General features: G+C 41.9%; 1 protein-coding gene across 1 annotated transcript in view; it reads right to left on the bottom strand.

Moving 5' to 3' along the window:
- Positions 1–14,772, bottom strand: part of Xe7 (A-kinase anchor protein 17A) — a 60,181-nt gene that overhangs the window by 22,906 nt on the left and 22,503 nt on the right. The window contains exons 6-8 of the mRNA XM_080273942.1: positions 7,994–8,255; positions 5,970–6,071; positions 904–1,044 (exon numbers count right to left, since the gene is read on the bottom strand). Coding sequence (XP_080130068.1) covers positions 904–1,044; positions 5,970–6,071; positions 7,994–8,255 — 505 coding nt within the window. The remainder of the gene's footprint in view (positions 1–903; positions 1,045–5,969; positions 6,072–7,993; positions 8,256–14,772) is intronic.

Raw genomic sequence — 14,772 nt, 5'->3', positions numbered from 1 at the left:
CTATAAAGATGGTCAGCATATGGAGACCATGTGAAGATCGTCTGGCATGACAAGACTGATCTTGCTGGTGAGTCTCATGAGTGTGTGGAAGAGTAGTTATCTGGGAGACATGTTACGTGCTGGAGATGGGGCTGTGTCTAGACTGATATGTGACTGGAAGAAGTTCAGGTAGCTATTTCCTCTCCTGACACTGAGAGGGCTTTCCCTCCATGCTAAGGGATCTTTGTATGCAGCTTGTGTCTGGGGTGTAATGCTGTATGGCAGTGAGATGTGGGCAGTAAAGGAAGAGGATATTTGCAGGCTCAAATGTAGAGAAATGACAATGATTAGATGGATGTACAGTGCATCCTTGAATGCATGGCCTGAGGGGGCTAGGTTTACAATGGATGAGTTAAGAGGAAGGATGGAATTGGAGTGTATTGGTGTTGTGATGAGGAGAGGTAGACTGAGATGGTTGGGGCACATGGGAAGGATGGCGGATGACAATTGGGTGACAAAAGTGAGAAGAGTGAACACTGGGGGTAGGATTGCGAGAGGCAGGCTGAAAAAGACCTGAGACAATGTCATGGACCGTGACCTCAGGGATAAGGGACTGAATAAGGAGGCTGCCACAGATCAAGAAGCATGGAAAGCTGCCATTAGGTGACCAAAGCAGAGCCATGCAAGCATGCTTAAGCCTTTATAAGTGAAAAAGAATGAAAACAAACTCTAGGCATCCAGTGCACATTCTTTCAGTTTCATAAAAATCAGATCACTGTTCAAAATGAAGAAATATACCTACAATCCAAAACTACTTAATGTGAGGATACAACGGCCTGGAGCCAACTTGGATCCACTTCAGGTATTCCAAACATTAATATAAGACCACTGATACCCACTCTCCACCACATGTCTGCCACTGACCTTGCCCTGCACTGCTCTCCTGACCTTCTGTCGCTGGTGCTCCATGCGGTCCTCCTCCCTCACCTTGTATGACTGCACCAGACGGTCTCGCAACATACGCTCCTTGCTTGCTAGCTTTTCTTGCCGACGACGCTCCTTCTCCTGTTAATAAATAAATTATTGCTTTAAGGGTAGAATTAAAAAGGATTACAATGTTTTGTATATACAATAACATCTTTATAATAATAACCAATCACCAGCAGTATCATTCTGATCCTTCTTCCCATCTGAAAAAGGGATATGGTAGGATCCAAGAAAATAGGAAAGAGAGTGTATAAAAATGAGAGAGCTATCAATGGCATGCCCAATGAAATATGCTACATAATCATTCAAGCCCCCTGGATTCCTAGCTCCAGCTCCTTAGCCATGATGAAGCACCCTGTCCATCAGTTCTAGGCAATAAGAACACACATGGACAAACTCACACTGCTACAAGCCAATATTGTACCTGTTCTTTAGGGACAGCAGAAGACTATCTAAAACTTCATAACTTCTCCTCTTACTTATTTTATATGGTACTAAGAGGATAGAGAAATTCCACCCATATCTTCAACCCACCGATAAAAATTGATCAATAATGCTTTGCGGGGTCATGGGGGAGGAAAAGTCAGTGTCTGTATGGCCATGGTCAGAGATGCATTATTCTGGTGGATTAACCCCTTTTCAGTGAACCATGGCTGAATTCTATCTATAGCCCGATGCCCTAATCCCGCAAAGGGTGGCTACAGACAAAATGCCTCTAGGTCGCTCTGTCACCCACCATTTGACGGCCCTCCCCCAAACTCACTCCCCCTCCATCATATACTTCTCAACTCCATCCCTCCATCTCATCCTCGGTCTCCCCCTCCCTCCACTTCACCTACATACACCCTCTTAATCAGTCTTTCATACTGAAATTACAAATGAAAATTAATAATCTATGAAATCCAGAAGGTATCCTTCCTTAGGCTCTAAAACAATATATAGCTAACCTGTTGAGCTGGGACACTAATCCCTCTCAAAGCAGGCCCCTTCTGACACATGTGGAGGTGTAGGAGGACTACTGGGCCTTGGGATAGGTGACTGCCCCCAAGAAATAGGCCCTGAGCCTTTGCCCAGAGTCGGACACGTAAAAAAAAAAAAAAAAAAAAAAAAAAAAAAACATAGCCCAGCGTTCATTCCACTGCTGAAAACATTTTTCGAAGTCGGTCTTCAGTGTCTCTTGCGAGTGCTTCATCGCATTCGTCATGATCTCTTCTCTCATCTCAAATCGGAAACCCTTCAGCGGAATTTTGAGCTTGAGGAATAACCAAAAGTCACATGGAGCCATATCTGGTGAGTAGGGAGCCTGCCAGACCTGTGGGATATTGTGCTCGGCCAAAAATTCCTGACTCAGTTGAGAAGAATGGGCAAGGGCATTGTCATGGTGCAGCTTCTGACTTGTCGCTCTCCAAAGGTCCGATCTCTTCCGCCAAACTGCGTCATAAAGACAACGGACAACGTTGAGATAGTAATGTTTGTTGACACTCTGACCTTCTGGTGCGCATCTATGATGCTTAACACCACGGCAGTCGAAAAAAAATGTCAACATGCCAGTGCATTTCACCTTGCTGCAGACCTGTTATGCTTTTTTTGGCCGAGGCAACCCTGCATGCTTCCACTGGGATGACTGTGCTTAGGTTTCTGGGTCATACCCATACACCGAAGTCTCATCTCCAGTGATAACAATCTTCAGAAAGTTGGATCGAGATTTGCACACTCCAGCATTTCATGAGTAATGTTCATCCGTGAAAAGAGATCATGACGAATGCAATGAAGCACTTGCAGGAGATACCAAAAACCGACTTTGAAAAATGTTTCAGGAATTGGAATGAATGCTAGGTTACGTGTGTCAAGTCAGATGGGGCATACTTTGAGGGAGATCAGTGTCCTAGCTCAACAGGTTAGCTATTTATTTTTTTAGAGCCTATTGTCAGATACTTACTGAAAAGACGTAATACACAATTCATCAAGAGATGGTGATTACCAACCATCGACGGATGGCTCTGAGAGTGACAATTCCTCTGATAAAGCCCTCAGTAGTGACAAGTTTAGTGATATTGAAGAGAGGGAGGTGAGGGAGGGTGGCAGTTAGCCACATTTTCAATGATAAGAGACCAAATGTGGCACCAGAATTAACCAGTGAAAATTTGGGTCTGACCACTGCAACTGATTACCCTGCCAGTGTAGCCCCCTCTGATGCATTCAAGCTTAATTTTGATGCCAAGATAGTGAAAAAACTTTGTGAATGGACAACTCAAAAAGCAGGGTTTTTCAAGGCCAATCCCAAGAAAAAGGGAAACTAAACATTATAAAGCGTAGGTCCATGACCCAAAGTGACATGCACAATTAGTGTCCTATTACTAGCCATGGGTTTTGGGATTCTGCAGCTGGAGGAAGGAAGACTTCAATTTATTGATGAGTACACTGAATTATGATTTTAGCTAGCTAAAAAAATTTGGTATGTATTTTCTTTATATTATACCATTATCATTACATCACTCCCAGTCAAAGTCAAGTTAGTCTCTCTCTCGCTCTCTCTCATATGTACATTAGCTCTTGCATTCTACCAAATATTTAACAATCATTCCTTCGTACTTTTCACAATCTTGCATTACTTTTATTTACTGTTTTACCTACTTGATAATATATGTATACTGGAATACCTGTACATATTCTGACATGTTCATGTATTCTGCCTCATATTCAAAACCAGTATAATACCGAGTGATACAAATAATGATCATTCATTTTGAAAATAGCAACAAAGACGCTCCAGTTCAGGAAAATGGTCACTACACGATATGTCATATTGGGAGGCTGAGGTCAGAGAGTGTTGAGTGTAGTGAAGGGGTTAAGTATATGAACATACATACTTACATAAAAATGAGGTCATGCTTCCTCTTAAAGGAATCGCCATACTGAGGTTGGCCATGGTACAACTGATGCATTCTGTGGACTGAAAGCTGAACAAAGTCCCAAAACTATCTAAATACATACAGTACTAACAGTTCTTAAAAACTGTTCGAAACAAAGAAACGTGATGTATAATAAAATTTGTAACTGTTTAATGAAATCTGTAAATGTATGAGTCTTAGCTTGGGTTCTGACTCTATGAGCTTATGGCTGAAAGTTTTCTACCAGAGAATGATGACTGTGTAACAAGTTATCAAGTTTGTAACCACATTGCAATATCCCAGGTTGAGGATAGCTACCCATCTACTACCTAAAAAGAGGATTTTAAGTGTTTAATTTAACAGCAAATGTTTTATTACTATACTGTACATACCATACTATACAATGGTAAATAAGGCGGCAAATGAAATTTGCTTTCAGGTGCAGGCATTCTTTTCCAGTGTTTATATTCAATAAAAAATTAATTTCCATGCACACTGTATATGAGTGAATAATGACAGGGTACAAAGTCTTTGAGAGAGGTGAAGTCAGTGAATGTACAGCGAGGTTGGATGGTGAGGAATTGGAAAATGTGAGTACGTTTAAGTACTTGGGTAGTGTGATGAGTAAGGATGGAGGTTTGGAGGGTGAAGTGCTTGAAAGGGTACAGCAGGGAAGAAAAGTTGCTGGTTCTTTGAAAGCAGTGATAAGAAACAGGGAAGTGAGAATGGAAGTGATAAAGTTACTACATGACAGTATTGTGATACCAACTTTAACGTATGGAAGTGAAGCTTGGACGTTGTTGGAAGGACACAAGTCAAGAGTGAGAGCAGTGGAAATGAGTTATTTAAGAGGAGCCTGTGGAGTCACATGGAGGGACAGGCTGACGAATGAGGATATAAAGGAGCGTTGTGGTGTGGATGTGGATGTGATAGGAAGCGTTATGAGGAACACACTGAGATGGTTTGGCCATGTGGAGAGGATGGAGGGTGAAAGACTGACGAAGAGAGTGTATGTGGGTGAGGTGGAGGGGGGAAGAGGGAGGGGGAGGCCGAGGATGAGATGGAGGGATGGGGTGGAGAGGTATATGAGAGAGGGGGGTGTGAGTTGGGAGCAGGGCAGTGAAATGGCGAGGGACAGGGTGACTTGGAGGCGATTTGTTTGTGGCCACCCCAAACGGGATTGAGGCGTCTGGCAGGAGATAGATAGATAGATAGTACAAAGCCTACACCCACAGCACACACTTCAGGTTCTGAACTTGCCAAGTTACAAAGTGTTTACACTGAAGGTAAGAGTTAGGACAGTTCAAAATTCAGAGCTGAAAGACTGCAAGTACTGGAAATCTCAGCCTTAATACTGTACAGCATCAAAATATGACATAAAAGGTGTCAAAATGCCTTAGGAGAGTATAACAGTAATGGTTGTAAACCCAACCCAGGAACATAAACAGTGGACTACAGGCCAAAACTGCCCTTCAGCAGTCCACCATCTTCCTGTTGTGGGATATGGATGGGAGTGAGGGACGTTTCTATAACCAGACAGCTCTACTGCCTGTTATAGTGGTGCCACCAATTGAAAGCATCCCTCTCCAGCACCCTGAAGGGAGCAATATATCTTATTCATACTAAACCTTCAATTGCATAATTTTAACCAATGAACCTCAGCTGTTGACTCACCAATTTAAGCTAGCTAATGGTAGATGATTTATCTGCCAATGTGAAACTTTCAAAGGTCTAACAGTTGGTGGGACTATACCTAGCTTGTAACTGTTGCTGTATACTAGTGTTTGTTTGAGCAGAGTGGCAGGTAATGGACAGCTCTCTGATTATATTCATATCATCTCCAGGAATCTTAATTCTCTTTACCCATTCCATTACAACTTTTCTCACTCCTATACATCCTTTTTTCTTACTAAAGGTCACACTGAACCCTCCTCTACTGCAGTACTCTCTCCAGTAATTTACATCAACCTACTGTCACTACTTTCTAAACACATTCATGTTTTCTCTTTGCTCTCTGACTTCTGTTTCATGGCTCTCTCTCTCTCTCTCTCTCTCTCTCTCGTTTTAAATTCACTGTCTTACCTTCTCTCCATACCCATCTCAGTACCTTACCTCTTTCTTCTTTATCTGCTTCAATGCCTCTGTATTTTGCTTGTCAATGTGTTGGAATAATTCTTTCTCTCTCTGCTTTGCTACTTCTTTCTGTCGCAAAACCTGCAAACATATAGTATGTATCAGATGAATAGCATGTGGCTTAAAACACATCATCATCATCATCATCATCATCATCAGCAGCAGCAGCAGCAGTGATGGTGGCGGCAGCACAAACTACTCACCAAAATACAGTAATTCCCGTACTATCCGGACGCCCACTTTCCAAACACCCCACTTACCAGACACTGTGGGCCTGGACCTTCGGAACCCAAAAACGGCAAAAAAAAAAAAAGAAAAAAAAATCCCCCCCAAATCTGAATTTTTCCCCACCCATAATGTGAAATTGCCACGCAGCACCAAACACCTGTTTACACCATGGCCCCTTCACCCCTTCCTTCCTCCCCCCTCCCCTGTCAGGGTTGCCATTTGGTATTTTCCATCACCAAATGTGGGCCAATTTGGTAATGAAAAATTTGTTTGGAAATGAATCAGAATAATGCATTACAAAACGGATTTTTCACACGTTTGAGGATACACAGGATGGAGATGGTGGATTGTCTGCTCTCTCTGATTAATCTGCTAGCCTACATAGCGTGAAAATAATCAACATGCTGTTAATTATAAGGAAAGTGATTACAAGTATTTCCACTTTATGCAATTAGTGAAGAATAAATGCTAGCTTTATGAATTTGGTAATGAAAAGTTAAATTTGGTAATGAAAATTGAGGAGATTGGTAATATGGCCATTGCAATCTGGCAACTCTGTTTCCCCGTCATCAACGGTTACTGCCTAACTTTGATTGTGAGTAGATGCTTATCGCAATGGAAGCCACACGTGCTCGTTTTTTGTGAATAAACAGTGAATAAACTGCAATACCTCACCACTAGACCACACGGGAATTTACAGTGTTGTGCAGTGTTAAGAAATTAGAACTTAGCATGCAATGGATCAACTGTGGAGTGCAAATTGGCAGTTGAAACTGGCGGTTGAAATCGGCGTGGTGAAGTTAAGAACAACGTGCAGTGTTAAACAATTGTAACTCACAGTGCAAAGAATTAATTGCAGCACAACACTGGATTATTGTACGTGCTTCAAGAGCACTTTCACCACTGCCAAAGCCTTAGAGATAGCGGCCACAGATGTGCTGTAAGTACCCTGGCTGAGGTACAGTCACTTCTAATTCCTCATTCATTGGTTCCTTTTCATTTATTTCATGCTTTATGTCCATTATTGGTGTAAATAGGGTCTTAAACAGGTTTAAATAGGTGCTATGCGTGTCCATTAAGGAGTTATTTAGGTTGCTTTCAAAGTTAGGCTGGGTTACGGTCCTTAAGTACCAGTCCAGGGGCCAGAGTGCGCTTTCTGGACGAGATCACTTTCCGGACGTGCCTTTGGCTCTATTACATTGGATAATAGAGGGATTACTGTATACAACACAAATGTGGAGAACAACACCAAACGTTGGTTTGCTGCTGTCCTAATGGACCCAGATTCGAATCCCGCCTGGGGCACGGAACAGTTTAAGGATTTGAATTTCATAAAGCACTCTTTACTGATCTACCAGACGACCCACCAACATGTAAAAATACCTCCACTAATAGTAATACTAGTACACCAGTCCTTTATGAGACAGCCCTGGCATGTATTCAATTTGGATGGTGGGTGTTAGCTCCAAAGTGAAGACATGTGGAGATGTAGGAGGACTACTGGGCCTCAGGGAGGACTACTGGGACGTGGGGATGTGCCCTGAAGCCTTTGCCCAGAGTTAGACACATAAAAAATATATATATACATGTAAGTGAAAATGCAAATATCAGAAAGTCCCAAACTTTTTAGTCATCACATACCTGGTAAACAAATGATCATATAACGGTTCAAGCTAAAGCAAGGGTCTGTTGTATCAGCATACACAAGGTTTACATAAATCAAACTAGACACTCCAATCATGTCAATTTAGGTACACGAGACTCCCTTTACTCACTTTAATCCTCTCAAAGAGCTCATCCAGAAGTCTTATCGATTCCAGTTTCCTCTGTGCAATCAATAACTTCCGCTCTTCCACTGCAATCTTCCGGGCCAGTCGCTCCTCTTCTGCCTCTTCCTCCTTCCTCTGTTTCTCTTCTTCCTTCAATATTCTCTTGTTTCTTCTCTTTTCCTCTCTAGCTTTTCTCCTCTCCAACTTCTCCTGCCTCTTGGCTTCCTTTTTTTCTTCCTTTAGTCGCTGTTCTTCTTCTAACCTCATTCTGTTGGATCATATTTCATGACAATTTCCCAGAGCATATTTCATGTTCTACCAAAAATTTCTGTACACTTGGTATTAACTCCAGCTGGACAACAGACATACTGTAATGGCTGCAAGAAACATTCAGTTCTATGACAATTAAAACCAATCTCCATTAATTTTACAAGGATGAGTGGCTACAGCAAGAAAACTGTATACAACTGAGGGAAGCAATTCACCCTTTCAGAGTGAAAGATATTATTTATGTTCTCTAAGCATGAATGATTAAAAAAAGAATTTGTTATTAATCATTAGCTTAATACGTGAAACATCCTGAAAATTCACTCATGATAACCACTACTAAGACATCATCATCATCAACATCCGGACCTCCTTTCCCACCCTAGGGCAGGGTGAGGAGTAGCAGCATCCAGACGGCCAAAGTTTGCCCAATTCAATGGGACACCTTTCCATTCACTCATCATTCAAGCCCACAGAATCCTGGCTCCATCTGATAGGCCAAAAGGTTTCATCACATACTGCAGCTTCACATAAACCTATCCAATAGAGTTTACCTGAACGCTTCCACGTTAGAAGGAGTGCCAAATCCCTGGTCGTACGCTTCTCTGCACAAAATTCATCCAGCCTGCTCGATCTCTTGTCAGTCCCTCTGTCTCAAAAACTTCCATACCTCTTTTCCTCACATGCTCATCCACCATATCTCTCCACTTTCTTCTTGGCCTACCTCACCTCCTCTCTCCTTCAAATTCGCTCAGATACATTATACCTTTTTCATCACCCTATTGCTATCCATTCTCTCCACATGGCCATACCATCTCAGTACACTCTCTTCGATTCTGGTGTCTACAGACTTCTTCATTCCGCATCTTTCATGAATCACATGATTCCATATCCTATCCAATCTCTGTACTCCACATACATTCCTCAACAGTCCCATCTCCACTGCTCTTACTCTTGACTTTTACTTTTCATGCCACACCATAGTCTTACATCCATCCATCATCCAATCTTATATTGCCCCATGAGGAGAATAGGAGCCCAGGGCTAGGCAGCTGGTCCCGACATTTAAGATGAGAGTGACCAGCCTCACTCATCCCTGAGTGGCATTACATGAGCAATCAACCCCAACCACCCCATGGATATAAACCTTTACTGGCTCAATCTGATTGGAGTGCAATAATTACCCACTAAACCACCAGGCGCCAAAATTTAGTTATATGGTTACCACCCAGCACAGTAAATGGTTTCCTGGTGTTCAGGAAACCATTTGGCTTGTCACTCAGTTTAGAGTCACCCACAGGCAGAAGGAAGAGGAAAGAATGAAGGAAAGAAAGACAGAAGAGGGAGTGTAAAGTCACCCGTAGGCAGAAGGACAAGGAAAGAATGAAGGAAAGAAAGACAGAAGAGGATACCCATATGTTAAAGCTGGAAATAACACTCTTTCATGTAAGCCTCACACTGCTGCAACACTCAAGCCTCTGTTTCTTATCAAGGCCATCATACCTCTAGCTACTTTCCTTCCTTGTGTCACTCTACTTTCCACTTCCTTTGCACATTTTCCTCTTTTTTCTATCATTGTACCCAGGAATTTGAGCTCCCTCACTTATTCCAGTCTCTCTCCATTCACTGTAACATCACACAGGGCATAACCTTCTCTTCCAATAACCATCATTTACTTTTTTCTACATTTACTCTCATGGCACGATGGTCACAAACATCTACAAAACTCTGCATTAGTCTACTATGTTCTTGTCTAGTATTTGCAAGCAGTACTGCAACATCAGCATACATCAAATTTGAAATATTCCATCCATCACCATTCATTACCAATGCCATACCCCTCTCCATTACTAGTGTTTTTACTTCTCTCATCACCCCATCCATATTTATATTGAATAACCATGAGGACATCACACAACCTAGTTGCATGCCCACACTGACTGTGAACCGTCCACTTAAATGCCCATTTACCCTTACACATGCCTCACTACCATCATAAAAACTCTTAACCCCTTCTTTACCGAAATGCATTTGGTAGTACATGTGTACTTCCATTCTTAAAGTCACTGAGGTTCAAAGAAAATTTTGGAAGTACACAGGTACTTCCAAACATCATTGTTGTCTGCACAGCTTTGCTGCCTCGGTATGGCTCTTATAATCCTTCCACATGGTTTTCAGCTGCAGAAAAAGCTGGCCTATATGGTAACACTCCTTTTTCTCGACCAATGGTAACATTATTGTCATACATACGTCATGAAACCTCATTAGTTTTGCCCAATTGTAGACTGCATATATGACATAGTTTCTCAAGTACCAACCAGATTATCAGCCTCCCCACCACCCACGCCTCCCCTGCGGTCTGCAACTATTTTTCAAGTAAATTTGTGAATGATGACTTAGTGTGCCTGCAGCCTCGGAGGGAATATGTACTCTGCACTTGACCCTGCCACAGACTCACCCGTTAAGTGGAAACATGTCGTCATGTGATGATGATGAGGATATTACCCTCTATTTAGACAGTGATCTGGATAAATCTGATAATGAGTGGTTGTCTGAGGAAAGTGACGATGATCCATTGTATGAGTTGGAAGAAAGTGAGGATGGGAACACGGAAGACAGTGAAAGTTTTGTGTCATGTGTGTCTGCCTCGAGTTCTGATTCCTTCAATTCCTCACACATTCAGGTGAGTGACTCTTTTCCAGATAAAAGAACAAATGATTTTCCGAATGTGGTGGATGATTTTCCGAATGTGCATCTGAAAGTAATTTATCAAAATGAAAATCACCTCTTCAGTGTGTTTGATTGTTTCATCTTTCTTGTCTTTCTCTTACTATCCCTTCTTTTTTCTCTTCCTTTTATTTTTCTTTACTTTTATACTTCCTACACGCATATTCTTTTCCTTTTACACCAGTTTTTCCCCTCTTCCTTCCATTTTTCTTCACTTCTTTCACTCTTCTCTATCATGTATGGCTTTGCCTTGCCTGGTTGTGTCTGCCTCGGAGTGCACCTGTATATAGGTCACCTTCTCATTCACAAAAAACCTATTATTTACTGCAAGAAACTGACATAAATTACAAGGTAAGTAAATACACATACAAACTGTGCATGGTACTGTCTTCATGCCTAAATATTTCTTGGTTAATTATGTACATATATTTTAACAAAACTTATGAAAAAAACAAATGTAATTTTTTTTTTTTGCATAATCTTTTGGGGATTTATCTGATCACAGATGTAAAAAAATAAATAAATAAATAACGCTAAGTTATTAGACTGGACACGAGGATGAATTACCCCCCAACCCCCGATGCACCAAAAATGTTGCATGACAACTCGGTGTGGGGGTGGTGGTGGAAGCTGACGCAGGACATGGTGCTTGGTAAAGAAGGGGTTAACGGCACATAGCAGCTTACCATCCGCACCGTACATATGTAAAACTTTCCACAATCCTTTTCTTTCTATTTTGATGTACATTTCTTCCAGATCCATAAATGTCATAAAGACCTTATAGTCATCACAAGCCTTCTCCATTATCTGTCTCACTGCAAATATTTGGTCCACACATCATCTACGATTCCTAAAACCACCCTGTTCATCACTCACCAGGCCTTCTGATATCTCTCTTACTTTCTCTATAATAATTCTTCCATATACTGTATATACCTTCCCTACAACTCAATAGACTAACGTCATGATAATTCTTGCACTCACTTCGCTCACTTTCATTTGTGTACAGGGGTACAATCACAGCCTTTTTCTATTTTACTGGCACAGTTTGACTCATCCTTACCTACCTCCAATAGGCACTTCATTCCGCTCTCTCCACTACATTAATCATTTCTGGATACACCTCATCAACACCAGCTGCTTTCCCATTTTTCAGCCGTTTCACAGCGTTCTTCACATCTGCAAGTATCACGTTTCCTAGCACTTCATTCCTTCTCTGCACACCCCTAAAACCTATCATGTTTACAGCCACTCTGCTCTCTCCATTCCCATTCGTCAGACTTTCAAAATATTCTTTCCATCTGGTCCTTACTTCATCTCCATAGGTTAATACATAATCTACCATCTACATCCTTCACATTTTCACATTTCTTTCCTCTGTCACTTCTACATTTCTGCACCTCTTTCCAGAATAACTTCCTATTTTCAGAGTAATTTCCATTCATTTTTCTTCCTAGATCATCAATTACAGTACAGTACTTCCTTCTTTTTCCTTTTCACTAGTCTCTGCGTGCCCCTGACTCTCAATATATTCAGGTCTTATTTCAACTGAACCCTTGTCCTGCATCAACTCTTGCCACTTCCTCTTTTCCTCCATTGCTCTCTTAACATCTTCATTCCACCAAGCTGTAACCTTTTTCTTCGCTGTTACTCTTGCAAGACCACACACCGCTTCTGTGTTCCAAACTAAGCAATCCCTATATGCATTCCACAAGTTGTTCAGATCCATTTCAGTTCAATTCACCGGGGGAGGCAGTGGCTGAATCAGTAGACTGGATTTGAATTTCATAAAACCAGACTTTACTGATGTACCAGAAGACCTGCCAACATGTTGTAAAAATAACCCTGCTAATACCAGCACACCAGTCCTGTATGAGACAGCCCTAGCATGTATTCAATAGGGACAGTGGGTGTTAATGATGAACTGGTGACATGCAGAGGTGTGTTGAAGGATTACTGGGCCTAGTTGGGCCGTGACGCCTTTGCCCAGGATTAGACACTAAAAAAAAGAAAGAAAGAAAGAAAAAAAAAACTTTGGCCCCGTATTCATCTGCCATTTCTTTAATCCTCAGCTTCTCGACTTTCAGTCTCTCTCCCTGACTGTTCGTCGCCCTTCAGGTCCACCTCGCTCCTCCCAGCTTGATCTCGCATACCACAATCATATGAGCTGACAAACCTTCACAACGTCCTCACACTGCCCTCACATCAGCAACACTTCCCAGCATCGATTTCTCTATGAGCACGTAATCAATCAGGCTCCTTTCAACATGATCTCCATTCCCTCTGTACCATGTACAGTATATTTATGTGCATCTTTAATAAGAATTACAAATGCTCAACCTCCTTTCCTGACACAAGTCCTTCAGTTGCTTTCCATTATCATTTTCTCCTGATACTCCACTACTGCCCATCATATCATTCACAGGACCAGTGCCTACTCTCCCATTCATATCACCCATTACAAACACTCTGCAACTCCTGAACATTTCTCCTGCTACTTCATCCAGCTCATCCCAAAACCTGTCTTTCTCTGTCCCACTCCTGTCATCACACTGTGCATACGCCACAATCACCGTCACTTTCACCTCAAACTTGAACTTGACATACATACACCTCGAGATGACATGTTTGTTATCTCTCGTTCCACTCTGTCACTCTTCATTCATCAACAAAGCAACTCCTTCCTTGCATCGTCCTTGCCCATTCATGCCCAACCTTACACATTTCGCACCCTCCCACTCCTCTTTGCACCCATTCATTTTTGTTTCACACTACAGTAGGCCATCACAGCATATCTTGCAATCTTGAACACATTTGCTGCTTCCATCCTCTTACTTTCCTCATTCACACCTCTCACACTCCACATAGCCATGTGAACCTGCCTATTTGGTTGGGGTCCTGGGAAGGTATTGGGCCCTTCGTGGCTCTTTGAAACAACTGCCATGATTTAGTGATTTTAGATAAGGGAATCTGGGGGACACTTAACCTGGCCAAAACCCCAGTTATATGGTTAACACTCAGTGTAGTAAATGGTTCCCTGGGTACAGAAAACCATTTGGCCTGTCACACAGTGTAGAGACCATAAGGTGACATTACACTGAGTGTGTGGATGATGGGCGCTCCCACCTACCACAAGATAATTTTCTTCTGCCCTTCTTTTTACCCTTCTGCACTTCCAAACACAAAAATCACCATTATCATCATCATTATTATCCTGACCTTTTTACCACCTAAGGATGGAGTAAGACAGGGTCCAAAAACAACATGAAAGTATGAAAGAGGGAAGTTATCAACACCATACTCAATTAAATGAGCCAGATAATCCTTCAGACATCATTCAAGCCACCAGAATACACACATTTTCATCTTCCAGTTCCTGCCTCAAGCCCAACTTCACAATCACTGTTACTGAAATATATAGTAACACCCGTTCACTTCTCAAGTTTGTGTCCACAGTAATTTTCTAGGCTGCTAATGATAAAGAGTTGCTGATAATATCAAACTATACTGAGGAGCTACCATCCATCAATCCATCTGAACTTGTGTTCCCTCTTCAGGAAAGTAGCGGTTCAGGGTTAGGCCATTCAGTCTAGTCATTTAAGATGAGGGAACCAGTTGCCCCTCAAAACAGCTCGATGGGAGCAAGAAACTCCAACAGCTTCTTTAATTCAAACCAAGTGAGCCACATGATGCTTGACTAATTTATATCATTAGGCCACCAGGCATCTGGTGAAAAGCTGGCAAACAAAACACTGACTGTAAAAATGATCATGCTGATGTAAATCAGTACT

Source organism: Coenobita brevimanus, chromosome 1, assembly GCF_032717465.1.
Source record: "Coenobita brevimanus isolate Jiangsu-jjx chromosome 1, ASM3271746v2, whole genome shotgun sequence".
Lineage (NCBI taxonomy): Eukaryota > Metazoa > Arthropoda > Malacostraca > Decapoda > Coenobitidae > Coenobita > Coenobita brevimanus.
Note: the sequence above shows the minus strand (reverse complement) of the source record. Positions and strands in the feature narration are given on the sequence as shown.